Source organism: Leptidea sinapis, chromosome 17 (assembly GCF_905404315.1).
Source record: "Leptidea sinapis chromosome 17, ilLepSina1.1, whole genome shotgun sequence".
Classification (NCBI taxonomy): domain Eukaryota; kingdom Metazoa; phylum Arthropoda; class Insecta; order Lepidoptera; family Pieridae; genus Leptidea; species Leptidea sinapis.
In genome coordinates, this window is record NC_066281.1 from 4500178 (window position 1) to 4521249 (window position 21072).

Here is a 21072-nt window from a genome sequence, read left to right on the forward strand (position 1 = left end):
TTTCAAATTACGATACTTAACTGTGGTTATAAGCTAAGTCGGAATCTATTGATTTAACATCCAGCTTCATTCAAATCAAAGACGAAATGTTCCAGTTGAGTAAAAAACATACACCGAGACGTGAAAAATATGTGTATAAGTTATAATATTTCCAGCCGGTACTGAATCCACACGCTATTATAAAACAATATATTATATTACGAATTATTATTTTCTTCCGTTCTACGCAGGTAGCGAGGTAGGTAACTTCGATATCAAATTTCCTGGAATTTTAAACGCTTATGCCAACTTTTTGCTAGTCATATGGCGCGGCCACCACATACTGGACGTAACTTTACGACAACGCTTGGCTCCAAGTTGGATTAGCCAATATTGAACCAATCTACTGCACCACACATTATTGGCTTCGATAACTATTTTGCACCAAACATTGGAAATTAACAAGCGCGGACCTAGCGCAGTAGGTAATATACGTTTCTAAAAAGCCGACAACGTTCCTGTAATTGCTCTGGTGTTGTAAGAGAATGTGGGTAGTGATGATCACTTAACATCAGGTGACCCTACGCTCGTTTATCCTCCTATTCCATAAAAAAAATTGCTGGAATCAAAAATTACTATTTTTAGGTAACGTTTTACGTCATCAGGACTAGCCTAATGTCGAAAGTACAACGAAAGAGATTTTATTACAAGTTTTTACATATACAGGGTGTCCCAAAGTTATGGGACATGAAGGGAAAGTACCTTAAATATCGAAGATAGGCTATTTTACTGAACGAAGACTTTATGTTATTTTTAAAAGTTTGTAATTCTGCATTCAATGCATGATTTTCTAAAAATTACTTGCCTCGTCTGTGAATCGAACCGACTTAAATGTAAAAAAAAACACCCCTTCTCTTATGATGCCAATCGAAAGAATGACCAAAAACTAATAACTCTTTAAGAAGAGTAGTAACATAGTATTTTAAAAGCTATCAAGCTATTTTAATAAGCTATTTTATAGCATCAATTATTTGCTAACTTAAAAGTCTTAGTTACCAGGTCATAAATATCCCAAAAAAAAAAAATGATTATTTGCTGTAATTATCCATCTTGTCAAATGTCAATAGTCAGTAGACAGTAGACACTAGCGCAAAATTAAATGTCAGTGTGAAGTGAATAAAAGTTAATAAAACGCTCGCTAGTTGATTTGTAATATTGGTAAAGGGTATGCGTGTGTCCCGTTAGCGCATGAAACTTTTATTAACGACGAAAAGTTAAACTTACGAATATTTTTTTCTTTTCACTTCCATAACTGAAACAGTTTATTAATTGTGTTAAATATTTATTACATACATATTAATTTTGTGTGTGTGAAAACGGGATGAGCAGAAGAAAGTTTTACTTTATATTTCGTGTCTAAATGGATAAAAATGCGTGCTTCACACGAGAGTTTCTTGTTGCTGTTGAGCGTATTGTTTTACGTCAGTGCAAATGAGAATAGTTTTGGTGGTGAACATTCATTAGAATTGACTCAATCCTTGAACTTGGCGCGTCAGGAACATATTCAAGAGACATGTGCCCGTTTACCAGTGAATTGGACTGTAGACGATTTACCACCAAATCAGTTAGAACATATTTTGATTGATGATAAACACAAGCTCCTCTATTGCTATGTGCCTAAGGTGAGTGGTCAAGGATAACCAGTATTCTGTAATCATCATTATCTGCGTCATTCATACTTAATAATAATAATTATGCTTGTTTAAAAATAGTACATCGTAGTCACTAATTGATTAGAAATAATTAATTTTAAGTATAGGTAAATATTAATTTTATACCCTACCTTCCTGGACATACAATTGCGATTATCTAAACAGAGCCAAAAAATAACGACATAGAGATGTAAGAAAGGTGAACTTATTTCCCAAATTTATTTTTGTAGACTCATATTCAAGGCCTCATTTGAGTACCAACTACAACCGACCAAGAAACACATTTTATTCGTTGAATTATATTTCTTTTGGCTCAGGATTACACACCACTGCACAAAAATAAAATCATAAACTTGATGTTGACTGTACCTAAAATATTTTTTCACAAGAACAACTTATACAATGTTCTTTATCTCAGCAAAAACTTAGACTCAGAATATTAATTGTCCTTCTGTCTGTGTTTTATGCATATATTAGATATTGCTAAATGGATTTTAATGTGGTTTGTGACTGGTATATTTTGGCAAGCGTCATGTTACATTTATTTTTATGAGATGTTTTCTTTCTAATCGGTAAGAAAACAAAAAGGTCAATTTTATTGAAATAATAATTATATAAATGATTTGAGTTTTCTTTAGTGTTAATTCCGCCAATACTTGTCTTTAAACAATTCAACATGTATTTTGCCTCTACACGAGGCATCCTCAGGACGTGTTGTCTCGCCAAAATCTGGCACGAGACTATATCATATATATATATCAAATCATTTATATAATTATTGATTTCCGCAAAGTAACACCTTCTTCAATAAATTTTCTGAAATAATAATACCCATACACTTCTCTATAAACTCGCTTCAGTCACATCCTATAGAATTTTAACTCACCTTAATGTTATAAGGAGAAACACTAGGACAAGCAAAGTCAGACTTCCATATTAATTTAAAATGCAACTTTTTAATAAATATCCATAAAAGTGTGAATATAATCCAAGCTTGTATAATATATTAATTATGTGCTGCCTGTTGGGCTAATTACGGTTACTGCTTGAAATAAATGCATAATATAATATTTTAAATAAAAATTGTCTGCCGTAAGAAACTCTTACCCACATTCTTCTCAGGTCTCTCATCTTGTCCCTTATTTACATAAAAAAAACTATTCCTTGAAAATTTCTAACTCTGTAGTCTATACCATAGTTTCTCAACCTTATTTTGCTCACCGCCCACTTTGAGAATATGTTTTTTTCTAGAGCATTTAGAGAAGAAGAGAATCTAGAGAATTTTACTAACCATCTGTCGCGAATTTAAAACAGCTATTGCCACAATTATATTTAAATGTAAGATATTATATTATAGTATATAGTATTATATTATATTATAGTCCTCCCGAAAGTCTCAAACGCCCACAAGGGGGAGTTATCGCCCACCTTGAGAACCTATGGTCTATACTATTTGGCCAGTGTTGCCATATATTCACTATTCAACTAGATCAATCAGTATTTGTGGCATGTTTAAAGTACAGATGATATTGAATAATTTTTCTTCTAATGAGACAAGCAAGACTTCACCTGCTAGTAAGTGATGCACCCCATCAATTACAGTGCCTCTTAGGGTTCTTGAAACAACCAAAATTAATTGTGCTTCTCACTTTGACATATAAGATGTTAGTTAGGTCTATGTAGCCCAATAATTTCACTAGCTCTGGCCTCCGTAAGACCGAAACATGATAATGCCTGCACAATTTTGCCATGGTAGGAAAATGTACCACATTCGTACCCATCTAGCTGGTATCCTGTATAAAGAAACCCATCGGTAAAATATTGTAGTGAATTTTTTTTTTAAATGTAACAGATACACATGTTATTTATTACTCATGCAGGTGGCTTGTACAAATTGGAAGAGGACACTCATGATACTAACTGGAAAATGGAATAATAATACAGATGTTTTGTCCATTCCAGCGGGATTGGCTCATTCCCCTGGAATGTTCCGGAATCTCAGTTCCGTTTCCAAAGAGGAGCGGGACATTATGCTGGAGAACTATCACAAGATGATAATAGTAAGGAATCCTTTTGAAAGACTCCTGTCAGCTTATAGAAATAAGTTGGCCGGTAATTATTCAAGTGCGAAATATTTTCAGGTCAGTATTTTTGCTTAAAATTACTGTTACACTAAAATGTCTATAATAATGTTAGCTTGATTTAAACTTTTGTTTAATTAAATAATATTATGTTAATATACACACCCCAGTGAAGTTCTTCTCTAGCTTTTGATGTGCTGGTTCCAAGTCAGATGGTGATGCAGGTGTATGCAGGGATATCTTACATTTCTTTTCAAGGTGGGCAGTTTTCTTTCCGAAGTGTCAAAGTTACCTGGACTGACTTTGTTATACTGGTGTTGATCCTCATGGGAGTTGCTCTGTGGCCAGCTAGCATAAGTAGCAGTCCACTTCTGGTAGGTGTATAAGTTATACAAAGTCAGTCCCAAAACTGAGCCTTGAAGCACGCCTATATTATAGAATTTCGAGTTAGATTCAGATACTTTTATTTGGAAGATTTTCCCCATGGTATAGGTTTTCAGAAGAATTTAGTTGGTGTGTGGAAGATTTTTATGTAATTTATAATATAATTACATCCCTACATTAAAACCTACATAATATTATGTTTGCCCCCCTCTTCAGGATAATCATATAATATGGGTTTTCATACTTTTCTCGGCCGCTGCTCGCATGGATTTGGCCAGTACAGCAATTTCGATTTATCTCGAAGAAATAATAATCAAATTTCGAAGAAACTATTTAGATACTTTTCTTAAATAATGCGCGGAAATAAAAACTAAACGGCTATTGGCACCTCTTGAATTTTAGGCTGCCTAATTTTTGCTAGTTAGTATTTTTCTAACATCTTGACTGTTGCTTCTCAATATATTCTTGATAATGTAATGTATGTACATAGGCACATAAGTGAATTTGCTTGTAACTGTCAAAGCCATAATGTTAATACCCGGAACAGACATAAACTTATAATGCCTACTACTCGGCTAAGTCGAGTAAGTAAGTTCTTTGTGGGGCGATGTATATATTATGCTTTTACAACAAGATTCCAGAACATGTTCATAACAAATGTATTACGATTACGTTTGTGTGGTATAGGTTACTATAACATAAATGACTTTCTTAATGATAACACAGATTGGGAATGAAGCGATCGCCCTCAGGCTATTAAATAATAAGTTTAATTGTACGATATTGCTTTCTAACCATATAACCATTTTTTATGAAAAAAAAAGCCCACTCAATTTGTTGCGCCCGTTCTTCTTAGATCTGAGGCATTCTTTTGGAATGGGTGGTAGTTTTTGAGTTTCAATAAGTGATGTCACATCCTATTTTGAATAAAAATATTTGAATTTGAACTTTTCTTTTTTTTTCTTTTGTTTTAGAAACGGGTTGGAAAACGGATAATAAAGGCTTTTAGAGAGAATCCTTCAAATGAGTCCCTTGAATATGGAAATGATGTGACATTCAGAGAATTTGCCCTGTTCCTCACTAATAGATCTGAAGAGTTGGTTGACATTGTGAACAATGAACATTGGCAGCCAATCACAAATCTGTGCCATCCTTGCCTTATTAAGTACACATTAGTTGGTAAGTAGTTTACTATGGATCTGCATTTATAGGCTATATACCTGAGATATTTTATACGTCTAGATACACTTTTACAGATGTGAAAATTACTAACAGATAGATTTTATTAGTGAAGGTCTCTCCATCCAGCCTAGTGAGCAGTCGGTCCGAGGTTCGAGCCTACTTCCGAGATGCCCCGCGCCTGTGAGATACATTTTCAGCCTCCTAGGCCCCCGCGCCTGGCTTCGCTGTAAAAGCCTTTAAAGCTATCAGCACAGAGGAAGTTTTTAGTCGGTAGATGGTGTTTACGGGCTCCGGTAGCCCGACATTTGGGCCCCGTTTCGGGGTCTTCAATACGTAAATGTATTTTCCTCCTCTCCAAAAAATAAGCTGTGAACAATTCGAAAAAAATTGCAGGGAACTGTTAACTTCTAATTCCAGCAACGCACGAGCACTAAAAGTTATCGCGAATGTGAGACGTGACACACACTAAATTAATAAACTTGGCCAGTTGTCTTAATAGGCATAAATGGCATTAATTTTCTCAAAATTGATTCCTTTAGAATTCTTTTTGATGTCATTTCTAATATTACTAGATACTACTACCGCTTCGGAAACCTCCCAGCATTCTTTTTTTTTCGCTCTTTTCAATAAAAATATACAATATTGTACTTTCATTGCTATTAGTATAAAATAATCATAATCTTGTCCCAGGCTGTCCGATTACTTAGATATTCAGTGTTCTTGCGTTGCCTAACAGCAAGAGGTTGTATCTGGACGTATAAATTCTCTAAGCTCTATAGAATCAATCCAAACCATGATTCCTGCATCACATCACATTCTATCAAGGAAGTCCCAGCTACATCTCGATCCCTGCTACATATTGACAAAATAGGTAAACATCGACTGGTTTTTTTTTATTATTTTTTTTTTATGGAAAAGGAGGACAAACTAGCGTACGGGTCACCTGGTGTTTATTTATTTATTTGGAAACAAATACAGATACATCCTTAAACATAAAGTAGAAAAAAGAAATAGAAATATGGACATATGGATGTCTCCTTAAACAGTTTCACTTAGTACACTTAATATTTAAATTTACACTTAAATGACACTTAGTTGCAGACAACCAGTTAATAAATAAATCTAACATAATGCAGTTGTAGACTTAAGTTATCACTAAAGTACTAAGTGATCACTGCCGCCCATATTCTCTTGCAACACCAGAGGAATCACAGGAGCGTTGCCGGGCTTTACGGAAGGTGTACGCGCTTTTTTTGAAGGTACCCATGTCGTATTGTCCCGGAAACACCGCACAAGGAAGTTCATTCCACAGCTTTGTAGAACGAGTTTTGGAAAATAACCTGTGCAAACCTAAAATGTATCAATATATCTACTCAAAGGTACATCCTGATCATCGGGATATGTCCTCCAATGCGAGGCTAACAAGGAATTTTTGAAGTTAGACTTCTATTGGCGCGTTACGGAAAAATTATCAGAGTGAATTTTTACGACGCACGTCACGCGAATTCAACACCCTGACGTTAGCTGTTCAACAAGACCATTTGTATCATACTTCAGTTACCAAGCCTGTCTATAACTCATATGTCTACTGAACCACAACAAATTGTACGAGAATTAAATAAAAAATAAATATATTATTTCTCTCTCATTGCATAAAATTAATTTAATGATATTTAATTACACGTTATTTAATTAAATTATACGGTAATATTTTCATTGGCTGTATTTAATAACTTCTTTTTTTTTACAAACGTAAAATACAGTTGTTTTGTAACAACATAGAGGTTTTATACCACTGAAAATCCATTACCGTTTCTGGAATACATAAATGTGTCCCTAATTAATTTTAAAAATTGTTCATTCATCAACTGTTTTTATAATTAAAGTTGCCAATTTTAGATCGGAGATACTCTATAGCAACGTTGTATTGGTTTTCCAGTACTAACTGTAAGACAACTTTACAATATACATATATAAACTACTAAAATATAAAACACTTTTAAAGGATTAAAATTACACATTTTAACGGTTTTACATTAGTTTACGGTTAGTTATAATGACAACTATGACAAATACTATCTTTGACTCACTTCATCTGCAGTCCCCCTGAAAACGATATCTGGAAAGGTCTTGAAACGTCGGGTTAACTAAAACAAAAATGTAACTTTTACGCAAACACATAATATAAAACCGTTACAATAACACACGTTTTAATCATTTAAAAGTGTTTTATTTAAATGTGTAACACTCGCGTTAATTAAAGAAAATACTATATAAACTACTAGCTGTTGCTCTCAACTTCGTCCGCGGAGATAAAGGGTTTTTAAAACTAATAAACATGTTTTGAATTGATGTTTATCTCATGTTCTATTCCAGTTCCGGTTCCTTTATGAATATTATTATTATGAATCTTATTTCGAGGAAGATTGCTATAGCAAACTAAACCTACTTTTGGTATAGTTATAGCTCATCGACGTGATATTTCGTTTTTCACTATCCCGCGGGTACCATGGAATTTTCTGGGATAGAATATATCAAAGCCTATGTCCTTTCCCAAGCTCCAGCTTATCGCTGTACCAAATTCCATCAAAATCGGTTAAGTAGCTCCGGTGTAAAAGCTTAACTAGCAAAATTACATTCACATTTATCATATTAGTAGGGATTTTTTTCCATCTAAATACAATTAATACTAGAAAATCGTGCAGGGAATCAAAACGGGTATACGAAATATACAAGTTTCTTTACTACCTTGGTCCTCAATCATATAATAAAATCTATAGATCAACAAAAATGGCGCGAAATTTTATTCCGCGTGCGAGTAGGTTGGGATTTAGTCTGTCGTTAAGTAATTAAGATTCCAGAAGGTTCATTGTCTTCATAACTGTGCACAAGAGACGGAACACATTGCGTATTAGAACGTATAGAGACACTTTATCAATACGGGCCTCAGTTATTTAAGGCGAAGAGTAAGCAGAAAACACGCAAACATGATGTTTTTAGACAAGTTTTGTGGTGAAAGTATAGCATTTCGAGCTATGAACACTATTTAATCCTGTTACACATATCCTTAAGTCTTATTTGTAGGTTGCTAATGCTTGTTGTTGGTTATAGTTAACACTGCCGAGCCTTTTTGAACTACCACTTTTCTTTGAAGTTAAACAAGTTTTTTGGCATGGCGTGACGCATTTTTTTGGTACTTCTCTCAGAAAAGTTATTCTTATAGCTTGTTCTTTTTTGTGTAGGTTCATTTATTCAGATTAGTAGTGAATAACGAGGATTGTAAGCATATAAACTGTTTTCCACGCAAGAATTTTGAAAATATTACATAAATGGCGGGCCGGCAGCCGTGAACGCATATCGCTTAAGGTCGCTGGCATTTAGTGTCGCCTTAATGTTAAACAACATCAGCGGGCCTACCATGAACTCTTATAGTGATTCAATTGACGATCCAAAATGAACTGCTTTGCTATTTCATACCACGACGTCATAAGAGCTATCTAATTTATTCGATGAAGTTGAAATGAAATGAAATTATTTATTTTGCTTTTGAATATGCAGTATGGAAACAGCTTATATGAAATAAATGAAAATACGAGTCACACTGGTCCACAGAAGTATCTTGTCTTCAGGTAACGAGCGCAATTGTGGTGCCGCTCAGAATTTTTGAGGTTTTTCAAGAATCCTGAGCGGCACTGCATTGTAATGGGCGGGGCGTATTAGCATCAGCTGAACGTCTTGCTCATCTCGTCCCTTATTGTCATAAAAATGTAGTGTTTTTGGTAACGGTAACAGTGTCGAGATTATGGTTTTTCCCAATCTCAAAAATGCTCAATGTGTCTGAAGAAGAAACTTCAAAAAGTGGTAGTGTGTGTGTGTATTATCACATCCCAAAGATAATAATAGGGGTAGTAATTTCTCATCTAATTTGAAAATATGCCTTAGTCAAAACTGCTTATATTCATTAGACGAATATTTTCAATTAAAAAATTTGCATTTTTTTTAAATAATATAATAATAAGTAATACTGTTACTAATCTTTTGTTAAATTGATATTATTGTAAGTAATGATTTAGAAATGTATTTTATTAATCAATCTAACATGTTTAAGCAAATAAAAACTTTGACTTTGACGTTTGACGTGGCGCATTAAGATCGGGACAGGAGCGATATTACGAAAATCGAAATACAGTTTCGGTTGACGGATCGTACATTTTTCTATTACGAAAGTGTTTCGGATCCGAATATCGCTACGAAGTTCGCGATTAGACATTTTGTATATCGATTTAATTATTCCCAAATTCACTTGACCTTTACATTTTCGTTGTTTGACATTATTATGATCGTAACTACAAATTCACTTTTTATGGTTATATCTATGGTTCCGATATGAAATGGAAGTCAAAGTAATAGGATTTAATTCGAAGTTCGTCGTTCCTTCGTTTCGGACCGAAACTTCGGATTTCGTTTTTGGTAATAGCCCTACAGTAATCAACGAGTCCCGTATAGTGCGAGATTGTAGTCTGCGGAATGTTATATTTTTATAACAATCGAATATACAGAGATACATTATTATCTCGCACGACCTAACATGATTCGTAAACTTTACCCTTGATTGCAATTAAGCCAACATTCCCAACTAATTAAAACGATCTGATAATTAAAACAATGAGAGCGAAGAATCATTGAGAGCAAAATTCAAAGAAATCAACATCTTGACTGTTGCTTCTCAATATATTCTTGATAATGTAATATAATATGTTCATAGGCACATAAGTGAATTTGCTAGAAACTATCATAACCATAATGTTAACACCAGGAACAGACATAAACTTATAATGCCTACTACTCGGCTAAGTCGAGTTAGTAAGTCTTTTGTGGAGCGATGTATATGCTTTTACAACAAGATCCCAGAAAATGTTCAAAACAAAAGTATTACGTTATTGTTAAAAAACGTTTGTGTGGTAAAGGTTCCTATAACATAAATGACTTTCTTAATGATACCACAGATTGGGAATGGAGTGACCGCCCTCAGGCTATTAAATAATAAGTTTAATTCTACAATATTACTTCGTAAACATATTTTTTCGATGAAAAAAAAGCCCGCTGAGTTTGTTGCGCCCGTTCTTCTCAGGTCTGAGGCATTAATTTTGGAATGGGTGGTAGTTTTTTACTTTCAATAAGTGATGTCACATCCTATTTTGAATAAAAATATTTGAATTTGAATGCATGAGTTGTAAGCGCACAGAAACTTGTAGCCTAAACACATGACCGGATTTGGTACGGTCGAACCGCAGTCTAGTAGCGGACCATATTCGATGATATGTCGCATTGTCTACCACACAAAATTATTATTATTATTTATTATTTTCCGGACCGTCCGTTCGTCGTTAGCCGGACCATTGGTGCGAGGCGAACACCGGTTCGTCCGATTGTCCGGTCGTACCAAATCCGATCATGTGTTTAGGCTATTATACAAAAGTTTGCGGAGGGTAATCATAAGTTTGTTAAATGTTTGTATTTCTCATCGGAACGCTAATGCTGTCAGTTAAAGTAATCTTGAGTAGTTGGTAATTGATTGAATTTAGAAAATTTTTATGTTTAAATAATTATTGTAGGTATGCGAGCATTTATTATGTGGGCTTTCAGTGTTGTAACATTGTACGTTAACAAATAGTTAACCTATTAAAATACTATAACCTAAAAATATGAGAAAATTAACCTACTTTTAGAATTAGGTACCGAGATATAATATAATCCTTTACGGTAAAAAATCTGTATTACCTAAATGTAATGTTACCTAAGTAGTATTTTTATTTTTATGAAAATTAGGGATGAGGCGAGCAGGACGTTCAGCTGATGGTAATTGATACGCCCTGCCCATTACAATACAGTGTCGCTCAGGATTCTTGAAAAACCACAAAAATTTAGAGCGGCACTACAACTGCGCTCATCGCCTTGAGACATAAGATGTTAAGTCTCATTTTCCCAGTAATTTCACTAGCTACGGCGCCCTTCAGACCTTAACACAGTAATGCTTACACATTACTGCTTCACGGCAGAAATAGGCGCCGTTGTTTATTATTACTTGAAACTTAATAAGTAGAATACTACTAGGTAATTACCTAAAACACTAAATACACTACTTACCCGATATTCTTATATATATATATCTGGAATAAAAAGGATAAATATTACATGAAACTAAAGAAATTCTATTTAAAGAGAAGCTAATAATCTATTTGTACATAAAATGAATGAATGAATGAATGGTTTTAATTTGTGCTCGGATGAGCGAACGTCACGGATAAACTACTGGATAGATTTCAATTATTAAGTCTTATAAGTTACATTCCTTAGACACTTGGCCTTTACCTAAAAAACCTTGAATTAAAAAAAAAATCAAAATTTATTACACTGCATAGGGTCTCTGCAAGTGTCAAATCACAACCAAATAAAAACTTATCAGTTAAAGTGCATTGTTGAAAGAGATTTCCACGTATATAGTCACTCATCACGATATCTCTGGAACCATAAGGCGTAGAGACTTGAAATTTGGTAGGAATATTACTTTCGCCGAGTGGAGGTCAGCTAAGAACGAAATTAGGAAATTCTACCCGCAAGTGTTTTTTTTATTATAAACAGAACAACGTCCGGGGCAGCTAGTTAAATATATGGGGGTTGTCATCTAAAATGGGATGAACATATTAAAACACTTTCAGGAAGAAACCGAAAACTAGGAAAGGTTCATAAGGCATCTAGGTGATCTAGATTTTTGTTTAAAAATTTACAATGCCTTGGTCGGTTCTGTTTTGAGGTACTGTGTAACATCCTGGGGAGGAGTAATAAAACCCATTTAATACGACTTATGAGAGCTCAACGCATGTTTCTAAAAATAATAGCATGTAAACCATTCATTTACCCTTCACATATGCTATACAAAGAACTTAGAGTCCTTACCGTTGGACAATTTTTTTTTTTTTACACTGCTTAATAATCGAACAGCGCAAAAAGCCCGGTCGCCTTAAAGAAAATTTGGCTATACCTTCTCGTAGATTCCAAAATATTTACTGTGTTCCTAAGTTCAATGTTGCCATGTGTCGAAATCATGCTAACAATCTAGGAACTTCAATATATAACCTAGTAATAAAATAAAAATTACGCACCTCTCTTCTTACAAAGTAAGATGTACAGTACGAGAGTGGCTTTTACAGTTAAGCTATGATGAAACCGAGAAAATTATCATTTCAAAATTAAATATTTAATTATGTGTATTTATTTATAACTATTTGCTTTATCTATTACTATTTAATTATATAAAGTTCCTTATTAAATATAGGTATATTTTATAGTCAGATAAATATTGCTAGTTTTATTTCTAATAAATTCATTATTAACATTAAATAAAACTACATAGCAGATGGTGATCACTGGTTGACTCTGCACAGGGTTTCCTAGTGAGCCATCCAGAGGAATTTAATACATTAAGGGTGCCTCTTTGTTTCTGCTTTCGAGACTGACACTGTAAATTTATATTAGGAAGAACAATGTATGTAATTATAATAATTAATAAAAAAAAAATAAATTCATTAAATACTTATGAAATAACGATTTTTATAAGCACTACGTGTCACGAATATTATCTATGAAGTATGTATTCGTATCGTTTTGCCGCGCAATATAATAATAATAAAAAATTCTTTATTGCCATACAAAACATTACAAATATAAAATGAACAATAAGAATACGCGATGAAACAAAGGCAAAAGGAATAGGCTCAGCTTCACCTGAGATAGAATCATGGATTTATGTTTCCATGCAGCGCTGTTTTTCAGTCATCCCCTCCTCCCTAAGGTATTGAGTGGGAGTGGATGTATTGTGGCTCTCCTATTACCTACTTAAGCTATCTTTTTTTATAAAATGTAATATTAAAAAAAAAGTGTTCTCATTACCCTTACAAGTAATGTAAGTGTGGGTGTGTACCCACACTTACAGTACTTGTGTAGTGTAGTGTGAGCGTGTGTTTATGTCTGTACACAGAAAAAATCTTTTAGAGAAAGATATTTCCAGTGGAAGTGGTTCAATTTCTCCACAGCAAGTTGCTTTTTTAATAGAGCAAAACGGTATTTTTTTTAAAGGACTATACTCAATAATAAATCCCTCAACATCTCAAAAGCGTTGCAAACGTACCATGTACTATATTTAGGTCTTACGGCAAGGAATGATCATTTTATTGCCTTATCAAGATTTCTTTGGTATTTAAGTAGCGTCTAGTTTCAATGAGTGTTAGGAATGTGATAAGATCTAATGTTATGAGCTAGTCGTGCTAAATCAGGTTCTATTCCGGTCACTCAGCCTGGAAACCCTTGCGGCCTACATAATGGATTTTCAATTCATTTCAAAATTTCGATATTCTTTGTCTTACAAAAAACAAATATAATATAGTGTTTATCGATAGATGTTAGTCAAAGACTTTTTAAAAGAAATAATATTTGGATATTTTTGTCAGAAGCCAATGAGGACAAACGAACAGGTGATTTTCGATGGTTATTTTGCAATATCAGAGGAGTTGCAGGAGCATTGTCGACCCATGTCATATCGGCCTGGAAACACTGCTCGAAGAAGTTAACTATTAGTCATTACGTATCAGAAAGTTCTTAAACAACGAACTATAGAAGAACTCCTCACATAAGCTAGTCAGGAATCAGGATGGTATTTCGATTTGGGACGTATCTGGTGATGCTTGAATTTAGCGGCAGGAATCAAGCCAAATAGCTCTTTGGAAAACTTCGTTGGAAAAAAAAGAAACAGCCGTTTGCGGGTTATCTTTTGTGATTGTGTGCTGCCGTGTGTTGTATACAGATTTATTAACTTTCAATAATTCCGCGTTCGACTATCAACCCCAGATCAAAACGTGTAACATCATCAGCCAAAGGACGTCGACTGCTGGACAAAGGCATCCCCCAAAGATCTCCGTGACAATCGGTCCTGCGCTGCCCTCATCCAACGTATCCTGGTGATATTGACCAGATCATAGGTCCATGTTGTCGGGAGCCTGCCAGCACTGCATCTTCCGGTACGTGGTCGCTAAGCGAGGACTTTGATGCCCCGCCACCTTTATTAAAGCGGGTATAACATTGCCCAAATATCTGGAGGTCATAGAAAGGTCCAATCACGATGCATATCACAAAAGCGACTATTTAATTGTAGTGAAAATTGTTTTTTTTTTATGAAAATAAGGGACGAGACGAGCAGGACGTTCAACTTATGGTAATTGATACGTCCTGCCCATTACAGTATACTGCCGCTCAGGATACTTGAAAAACCCAAAAATTCTGAGCGGCACTATAATTGCGCTAGTCACCTTGAGATAATATGTTTAGTCTCATTTGCCCAGTAATTTCTCTAGCTACGGCGAACTTCAGACCGAACCACAGTAATTTTTACACCACAGAAATAGATCCAAGTAGATAACGCAAATCCCTCCGTCTGTATGAAAACCATGCGTGTCCTTTTTTTTGTACCTACTGTGACGTCGTTAAAAATGCCAGTGCATCGAGCCTAACGTTTAGCCACTCACCTCATCATTAGTTGACGTTTTCAGTACACCAATAGTCGGTATTGCTGATTACTAAAATCGGCAATGTATTATAAATTATAATAAAAAATAAAAGTGTCAAAGGAAGACAATTGCTCCTCTTTTTGTCGTCTTTTTGACACGCGAAGTACATACACTCGCGTCATCTATTTGGATCTATGTCTGTGTTTTATACATTACTGCCTCACGGCAGAAATAGACGCCGATGTGCTACCGACAATCTAGCCGGTATCCTGTGCAAAGGAGCCTCCAACTGGTAAATTAAAACGCTTAAAACAGTGTAGGAATAAGAATAGTTTAATTTTTTCTTTTGTTTTAGGTCAATACGAGACGCTGTTAGACGACGCTCTACTAGCGCTGCACACCATCAGTGCCTCGCACATACACTTTCCTCGTCTCGCACACACGTCAGGCACTGCGGAGAAACTGCGTAACTACTTCGCCCAACTCGAGCTGCCTCTCATACGGCGACTCTACAAACTCTACAAGTACGACTATAAGCTGTTTAGTTACGACCTAGACAACATCGTCGGATTCGATCTGGGCTGAGATTTTTCTCGCAAAACCAGTTCTTATTGTAATAGAGATAAATTCTAGTTTACTTATACAAATGTGTACGCTTTTCTAATTTCACATAAGCGAAGACTATCCAAGTGATCCGCCCAACTCTTGAGTTGTGCGTTTGCGTACAGCTATAAGCTGTTCATTTTCGATTTGGCCTGAGATTTGTCTTGCTAAACCAGTTCTTATTGTATAAGAGATAAATTCCAGTTTACTTATACAAATGTGTACGCTTTCCTAATCTTACATACGCGGAGACTATCCAAGTGATCCGCCCAACTCTTTTGAGTTGAAATGGAGTTGTGCGTTTGCGTACAACTATAAGCTGTTAATTTTCGATCTGGGCTGAGATTTATCTTGCTAAATCAGCTCTTATTGTATTAAAGATTGACTTATACAAATGTATACACTTTCCTTATATCAAATACGCGGTGAAACTGCCCACTTGAGCCCCCCAACTCTTTTGAGTTGGACTGGAGTTATAATATAAGCTGTTCAGTTACGGTCTAGACAACATACTGGGGTTCGATCTGGGCTGAGATTTATCTTATACAAATTAAATTTATAACCAAAATTCTCTCGGATTCCGTCCGAGAGCTCTTACCAACTGAGGCCACCGTTCGAGTGACGCATGGTTCGTAAATCTTAGTATGTTTTGTTCAACTCTCAGGAGGTCTACTCGCAAAATCGACAACGATACATTCAGAACGATACGATAATACTCCGAATATGTCGCAACTAACAAACTCTAACAAATGTTCGAATTCCTTATCGTTTATCGTTACCATAGACTAATATTTTGACTTTTTTACGATGTTAGTGTGAATGTAATATGTTCAAACCTAACCATTATCTGTGCTTTGTCGCTGTGAAGTGTCAAAAGTCAAAACATAGTTTAGGCGCTAAGGACCATGCCAGACTCTGCACCACCAATTTGGTATCATTTACACATAATGTAAATGTTAAAAAAATATGTAATGAATATAATATGACAATTTAAAATTTAATAAATAATACAAAACTCGCGGATAATAAAATGTAAAAAAAGTAACTCGCCCTTCTCGCCGACTTCCTATTTCTCAGGCGGCCATTTGCATTATTTCTACGCATAAACGATCAACAAAATGACTTAAATAACTTAGTAGTAAAAAAACCCTCTTGAATAGTAAATCACATATAATTATTTTAATAATATTTATTAACTATGTATATTGTATGGCAAATATCTATACAACTTGAAACGATAATAACAACGACAGCCTAGATGGTGTCGTTGAGATTATCGTAAAAGTGACGTTTGATTATTTGTGAAATTCGAATTCTTCTCTGACATTTTCAACTAAGAGTAGGGTTAGGACCGATAATATTGAATAATGTTTCGTTGGTTCAATCATCGTTTCGACATTGAATACGACGTAACTAAGAGTAGGATTCGACACGACTAATGCCACGATTTATCGAATATCGATTTTAGGAGTAGGCCCCCAGGTTGTGGCCCGAGAGGTCGCGGGTTCGAGTCCCACATCGTTTATACATTTTGGTTATAAAATTGATTTGTATAATTAATCTCAGAAGTGAGGGAAATCACTTTAAAAATAACAAATTCTTGAGATTTATGGTGTTAAATCAGATATTATTGTTATTGTGGTAAAGATGAGTTTACTTATTTAGCACTTATCTCATTATAGAGGTCCGGTTTCCTAATATAAATGTATACACTTATTTCGTTATAGCGTTAGAGTCGAGATTACTTATCTAAATGTATACACTAATTTCGTTATAGCGGTAAAGTCGAGTTTACTTATATAAATGTATACACTTATCTCGTCTCACAAACCACACTGTGTAACTACTTCGCTCAACTGGAGCTGTCAAATCTGTGCATACATTTCTTGATTCTGTAATAAGCACGGTTAAGTGTCTTTTCTTGATTATATAGAGAATCGGTCATTGTTCAGACTTTTCAGCCAGCTCCCATTCCCTTTTACATTTTTTGCCACAGTCGAGACATACATTACTGGCGTTTTTCTTGATTACGGTGATATTACCTGGTGTATGATGGTGTTATTACCTGGCACTCAAGCATAACATTAAAGTAAAAATCAGTTGTCAATTTGAAAAGTACTGTGTACTGCGTAGTATATTATTATATATATAGTTATAGTACGCTGCGTATTTTCTTCTAATTTTTACTTTTTTTAAGTAAATATATCTGTGAGAAAATCGAGCTTAAGAATATATTATTATTATGTTTTCAGTTTTTACTGCAGAAATTGTATCCAAGATAGCTTTTCTTTTTAATAATTATTCAAACAATAAATCGTGGTATTCAAACTCAGGTAGTTATAACTATTATCTTTTTATGATCCATAAAATGAATCTTGATTCATAAACAAAAAATCGTACGATAGTGGCGTGATATAAGACTGCTTCTAAAGCACATAAGCGATAGCGGTTGCGAGAGCGATTTTATAATACGTTACATAATAACATGACATTGGTAGCCATACATTGGAAACTGTCTGTTATTTGATTTTGATATTCATTTACATAAAATAAATATGGTATTATCTAAATACTGAGGCTTTATAAGGTTGCTTCAAAGGTTCAAGGTTTTGTTCAAAGTCATGATTGTCGACGAATATAGTAATTAAATAATGTTTAACATATCGTCAATGATTTTATTTCTTATATGAATTATAAATTTTCTTTATGTGTATATTTAACTAACTATTAACGATTTTATCACCATAGTGTTATTGATTTTATTTTATGTATCTAAATATCATTGATCTGTTTTGTCACATATTAATTCTTGTATTAATAAAGCTATCATCCATAATTCATTCGCGGGACCAATGTTAAATAATTAGTTTTGAATTTAGTAAATTTTCCAAATAGTTCGGTTTTATTGGCAACTCTAAAAAATACCACTGTTTAGAAAGTAACAGAGCTAATCGGCTATTGCTTGTTTCATATTAGTAAGTCTGTAGCACACTTTAACTATTCAAAACAAATGATAGTTTAATGAAAATCTAACAGAATGGAGATTTTTCAATTCGCATATTTTTTTGTGTTCAGCCGATACCACCGTCAAGTTTGGATCGATTTTTGTGATTATTCCAAGAGTAAGCCCTGTCTCAAGGCGAGTGTCAATGCAATGCATGAATGCTATGCCTAACGGATATATTTCACCGGGACACCACGGTGGCGCAACCAGTCGCGTCACCGTGATGTCCGTAAGCTACCAAACTAAACACCAGAGTCATGACGCGTTTGAGATTCGCGCCACCAAATTGGTTGAGCAACCAAACGGATACCAGGTAAGTAACTATAGAGCTGTATACATTTTGTTGGTAGCGGCGACTGGTTGCGCCACCATGGTGTCCCGGTGTAATATAGCCTTAAACGTGGAGATACTAAATCACGATATTTGAAAGGGGTTTTTAATAAGTACAATTGATTTAAGTTGTAATAAGTTATAGAGTCTATTAACGTATAACTGGACAGAGAATGCTTAGTCGAATCTATGTTAATCTTAATTTTCAATAATTAATAAATAACTTGTTCTGATTTTCTTATAATATCTCTTATGGGTATGTGTATAGCTGTTGTAATTTCTATGTATCTATACGCTGAAGGATTTTGTTCAAAGCAATATTTAATATTTTTGAAACTGGGTTGATAGTTTCTCTTTGAACTGAGTGCTATTTTAAAAAAAAAAATACAATATTTTCAGCCAAAATTTAGTTTTAACTTGTTCACTTATTACATGGCCATTAAGCTTTTTTGGTTTCTACATGGAACCACATTATAAACCAGTTTAAGTCTCATGATCGATAATATAGCCCTATATTTACATAATATGTGATGCCAATACATAAATATAAAACATGGTGCTACATAGGTTTATTTCATAAGTCCTTCTTATGGTAGAAAGGCTTTCGTTAGTACATTTATTAAGAAAATAATAATAGGTGTTGTGATATATAACAAGAAATACCTCTTTATGTGTTAGTTTTAAGCTGTAGTAAAAAGTTGTTTCATCTAATGATGCTAGGTAACTGGTTGCGTTCTTGGGTAAGATTCTTTTGTATACTAATTTGTATCAAAACGTATAGACGATGCGGGATTCGGATCCGCGTCTCTCGAGTTACGTCTAGCGCTCTTAAAAAACTAAGCCAACCGTCCGCGTGACGCATAATCCGTAAATCTTGGTATGTTTGTTCTACTCTGGGATCAACTCTTTCGCCAGTGGGAGGCTCCTTTGCACAGGGTGCCGGTTAGATTATGGGTACCACAACGGCGGCTCTATCTGTCGTGGAGCAGTAATGTGTAAACATTATTGTTTTTCGGTCTGAAGGGCGCCGTAGCTAGTGAAATTACTGGGCAAACGAGACTTAACATTTTATGTCTCATAGAGACGAGCGCAATTGTAGTGTCGCTCAGAATTTTAGGTTTTTTCAAGAATCCTGAGTAGACCTTCATTGTCATGAGCAGGTCGCATCAATTACCATCAGCTGAACGTCCTGCTTGTCTTGTCCCTTATTGTCATAAAAACACTATCAGGTTGTGGATCCATCTACAGGATCTACTTTACAGTTGATAATCTGCTCAACCCCAATATTTAAATAATAGGAAATTGAGATGTCGCTCTTTTAAACATGAACAGTTTGAACAACAAACCAAGATTCACGGATCATGCATCATGCGGACGGTTGGACGAATAGGTAGTTGGTAAGAGCGCTGGGACTTCAATTGAGTCCATAGATTTTGGTACAAATTGAATTTGTATACTTAATCCTAGAAGTGAGGGATTTCACTTAAAAATAAAAAACTGTTACGATATTTATTGAATTAGTTTTTAATACCATTGTTATCTTCTCATAGTAAACATTATTATATTAATTAATATGGATTTTTATGAATACCTCGCCTTTGTATCTGAGTTACATACTTACTCATATTTATTATCCCAGTGAAATGAATTGTTATTTTCCATTTGATATTATTAGATGATGTAAGTAGTATGTATTTCAATTGATGTCGTGTCGACATATTATTTATAATGTGCTATTTTGAATAAATAAATATTGCGAACAAAACGTTAAGCATATTTTCATGATGTTTTCCTTTTTGCTTGTTGTTTGTGAATATGTTACGTAAGTATTTTGCAGATATGCAAATTTTTTAATGATTCAATAGCAGATTTTGAAGACATTATTACGTTGAAGGTGCTGTCACAGTAGGTATATATGTATATCCAGGGGCGTGCATATCATATATGCATTAAGACAGTGCCTTGTTATGAACCAAAATAAGTATAGCACTAGAGTTAAAGTTAATTTACTACCTACGGTAGGCAGTCTACAGATTGCATATACGAAGCAAGCAGCGTTTCATACAACTTATGTCGTACTTTCGGACTAAAACGCAACGACTAGTTAGATTTACAGTGCCTACCTTGCTAGAAAACCAATACATGCCCCTGTGTATATCAGCTAAAGCAGTATGGATTCTACGTACAAACGAGTATCTATACTGCAGTAGATATAACGCACGCTCACATAAGTAGGT

General features: G+C 34.6%; 1 protein-coding gene across 1 annotated transcript; it reads left to right on the plus strand.

Moving 5' to 3' along the window:
* The first annotated feature begins 1198 nt into the window (after nucleotides 1-1198).
* On the plus strand, nucleotides 1199-20611 carry LOC126969262 (carbohydrate sulfotransferase 11). Its single transcript, XM_050814638.1, has 4 exons — nucleotides 1199-1661; nucleotides 3572-3832; nucleotides 5131-5335; nucleotides 15254-20611. The coding sequence occupies exons 1-4, from the start codon at nucleotides 1410-1412 to the stop codon at nucleotides 15481-15483; spliced, it is 948 nt and encodes a 315-aa protein (XP_050670595.1). The 5' UTR covers nucleotides 1199-1409; the 3' UTR covers nucleotides 15484-20611.
* Nucleotides 20612-21072: the final 461 nt, after the last annotated feature.

Bases quoted from the DNA above. Each gene is read 5' to 3' on its own strand.
- LOC126969262 (XM_050814638.1), top strand. From the start codon at position 1,410: ATGCGTGCTTCACACGAGAGTTTCTTGTTGCTGTTGAGCGTATTGTTT. The intron at 1,662-3,571 runs GTGAGTGGTCAA...TTACTCATGCAG, and splicing joins TCTATTGCTATGTGCCTAAG to GTGGCTTGTACAAATTGGAA. The intron at 3,833-5,130 runs GTCAGTATTTTT...CTTTTGTTTTAG, and splicing joins CAAGTGCGAAATATTTTCAG to AAACGGGTTGGAAAACGGAT.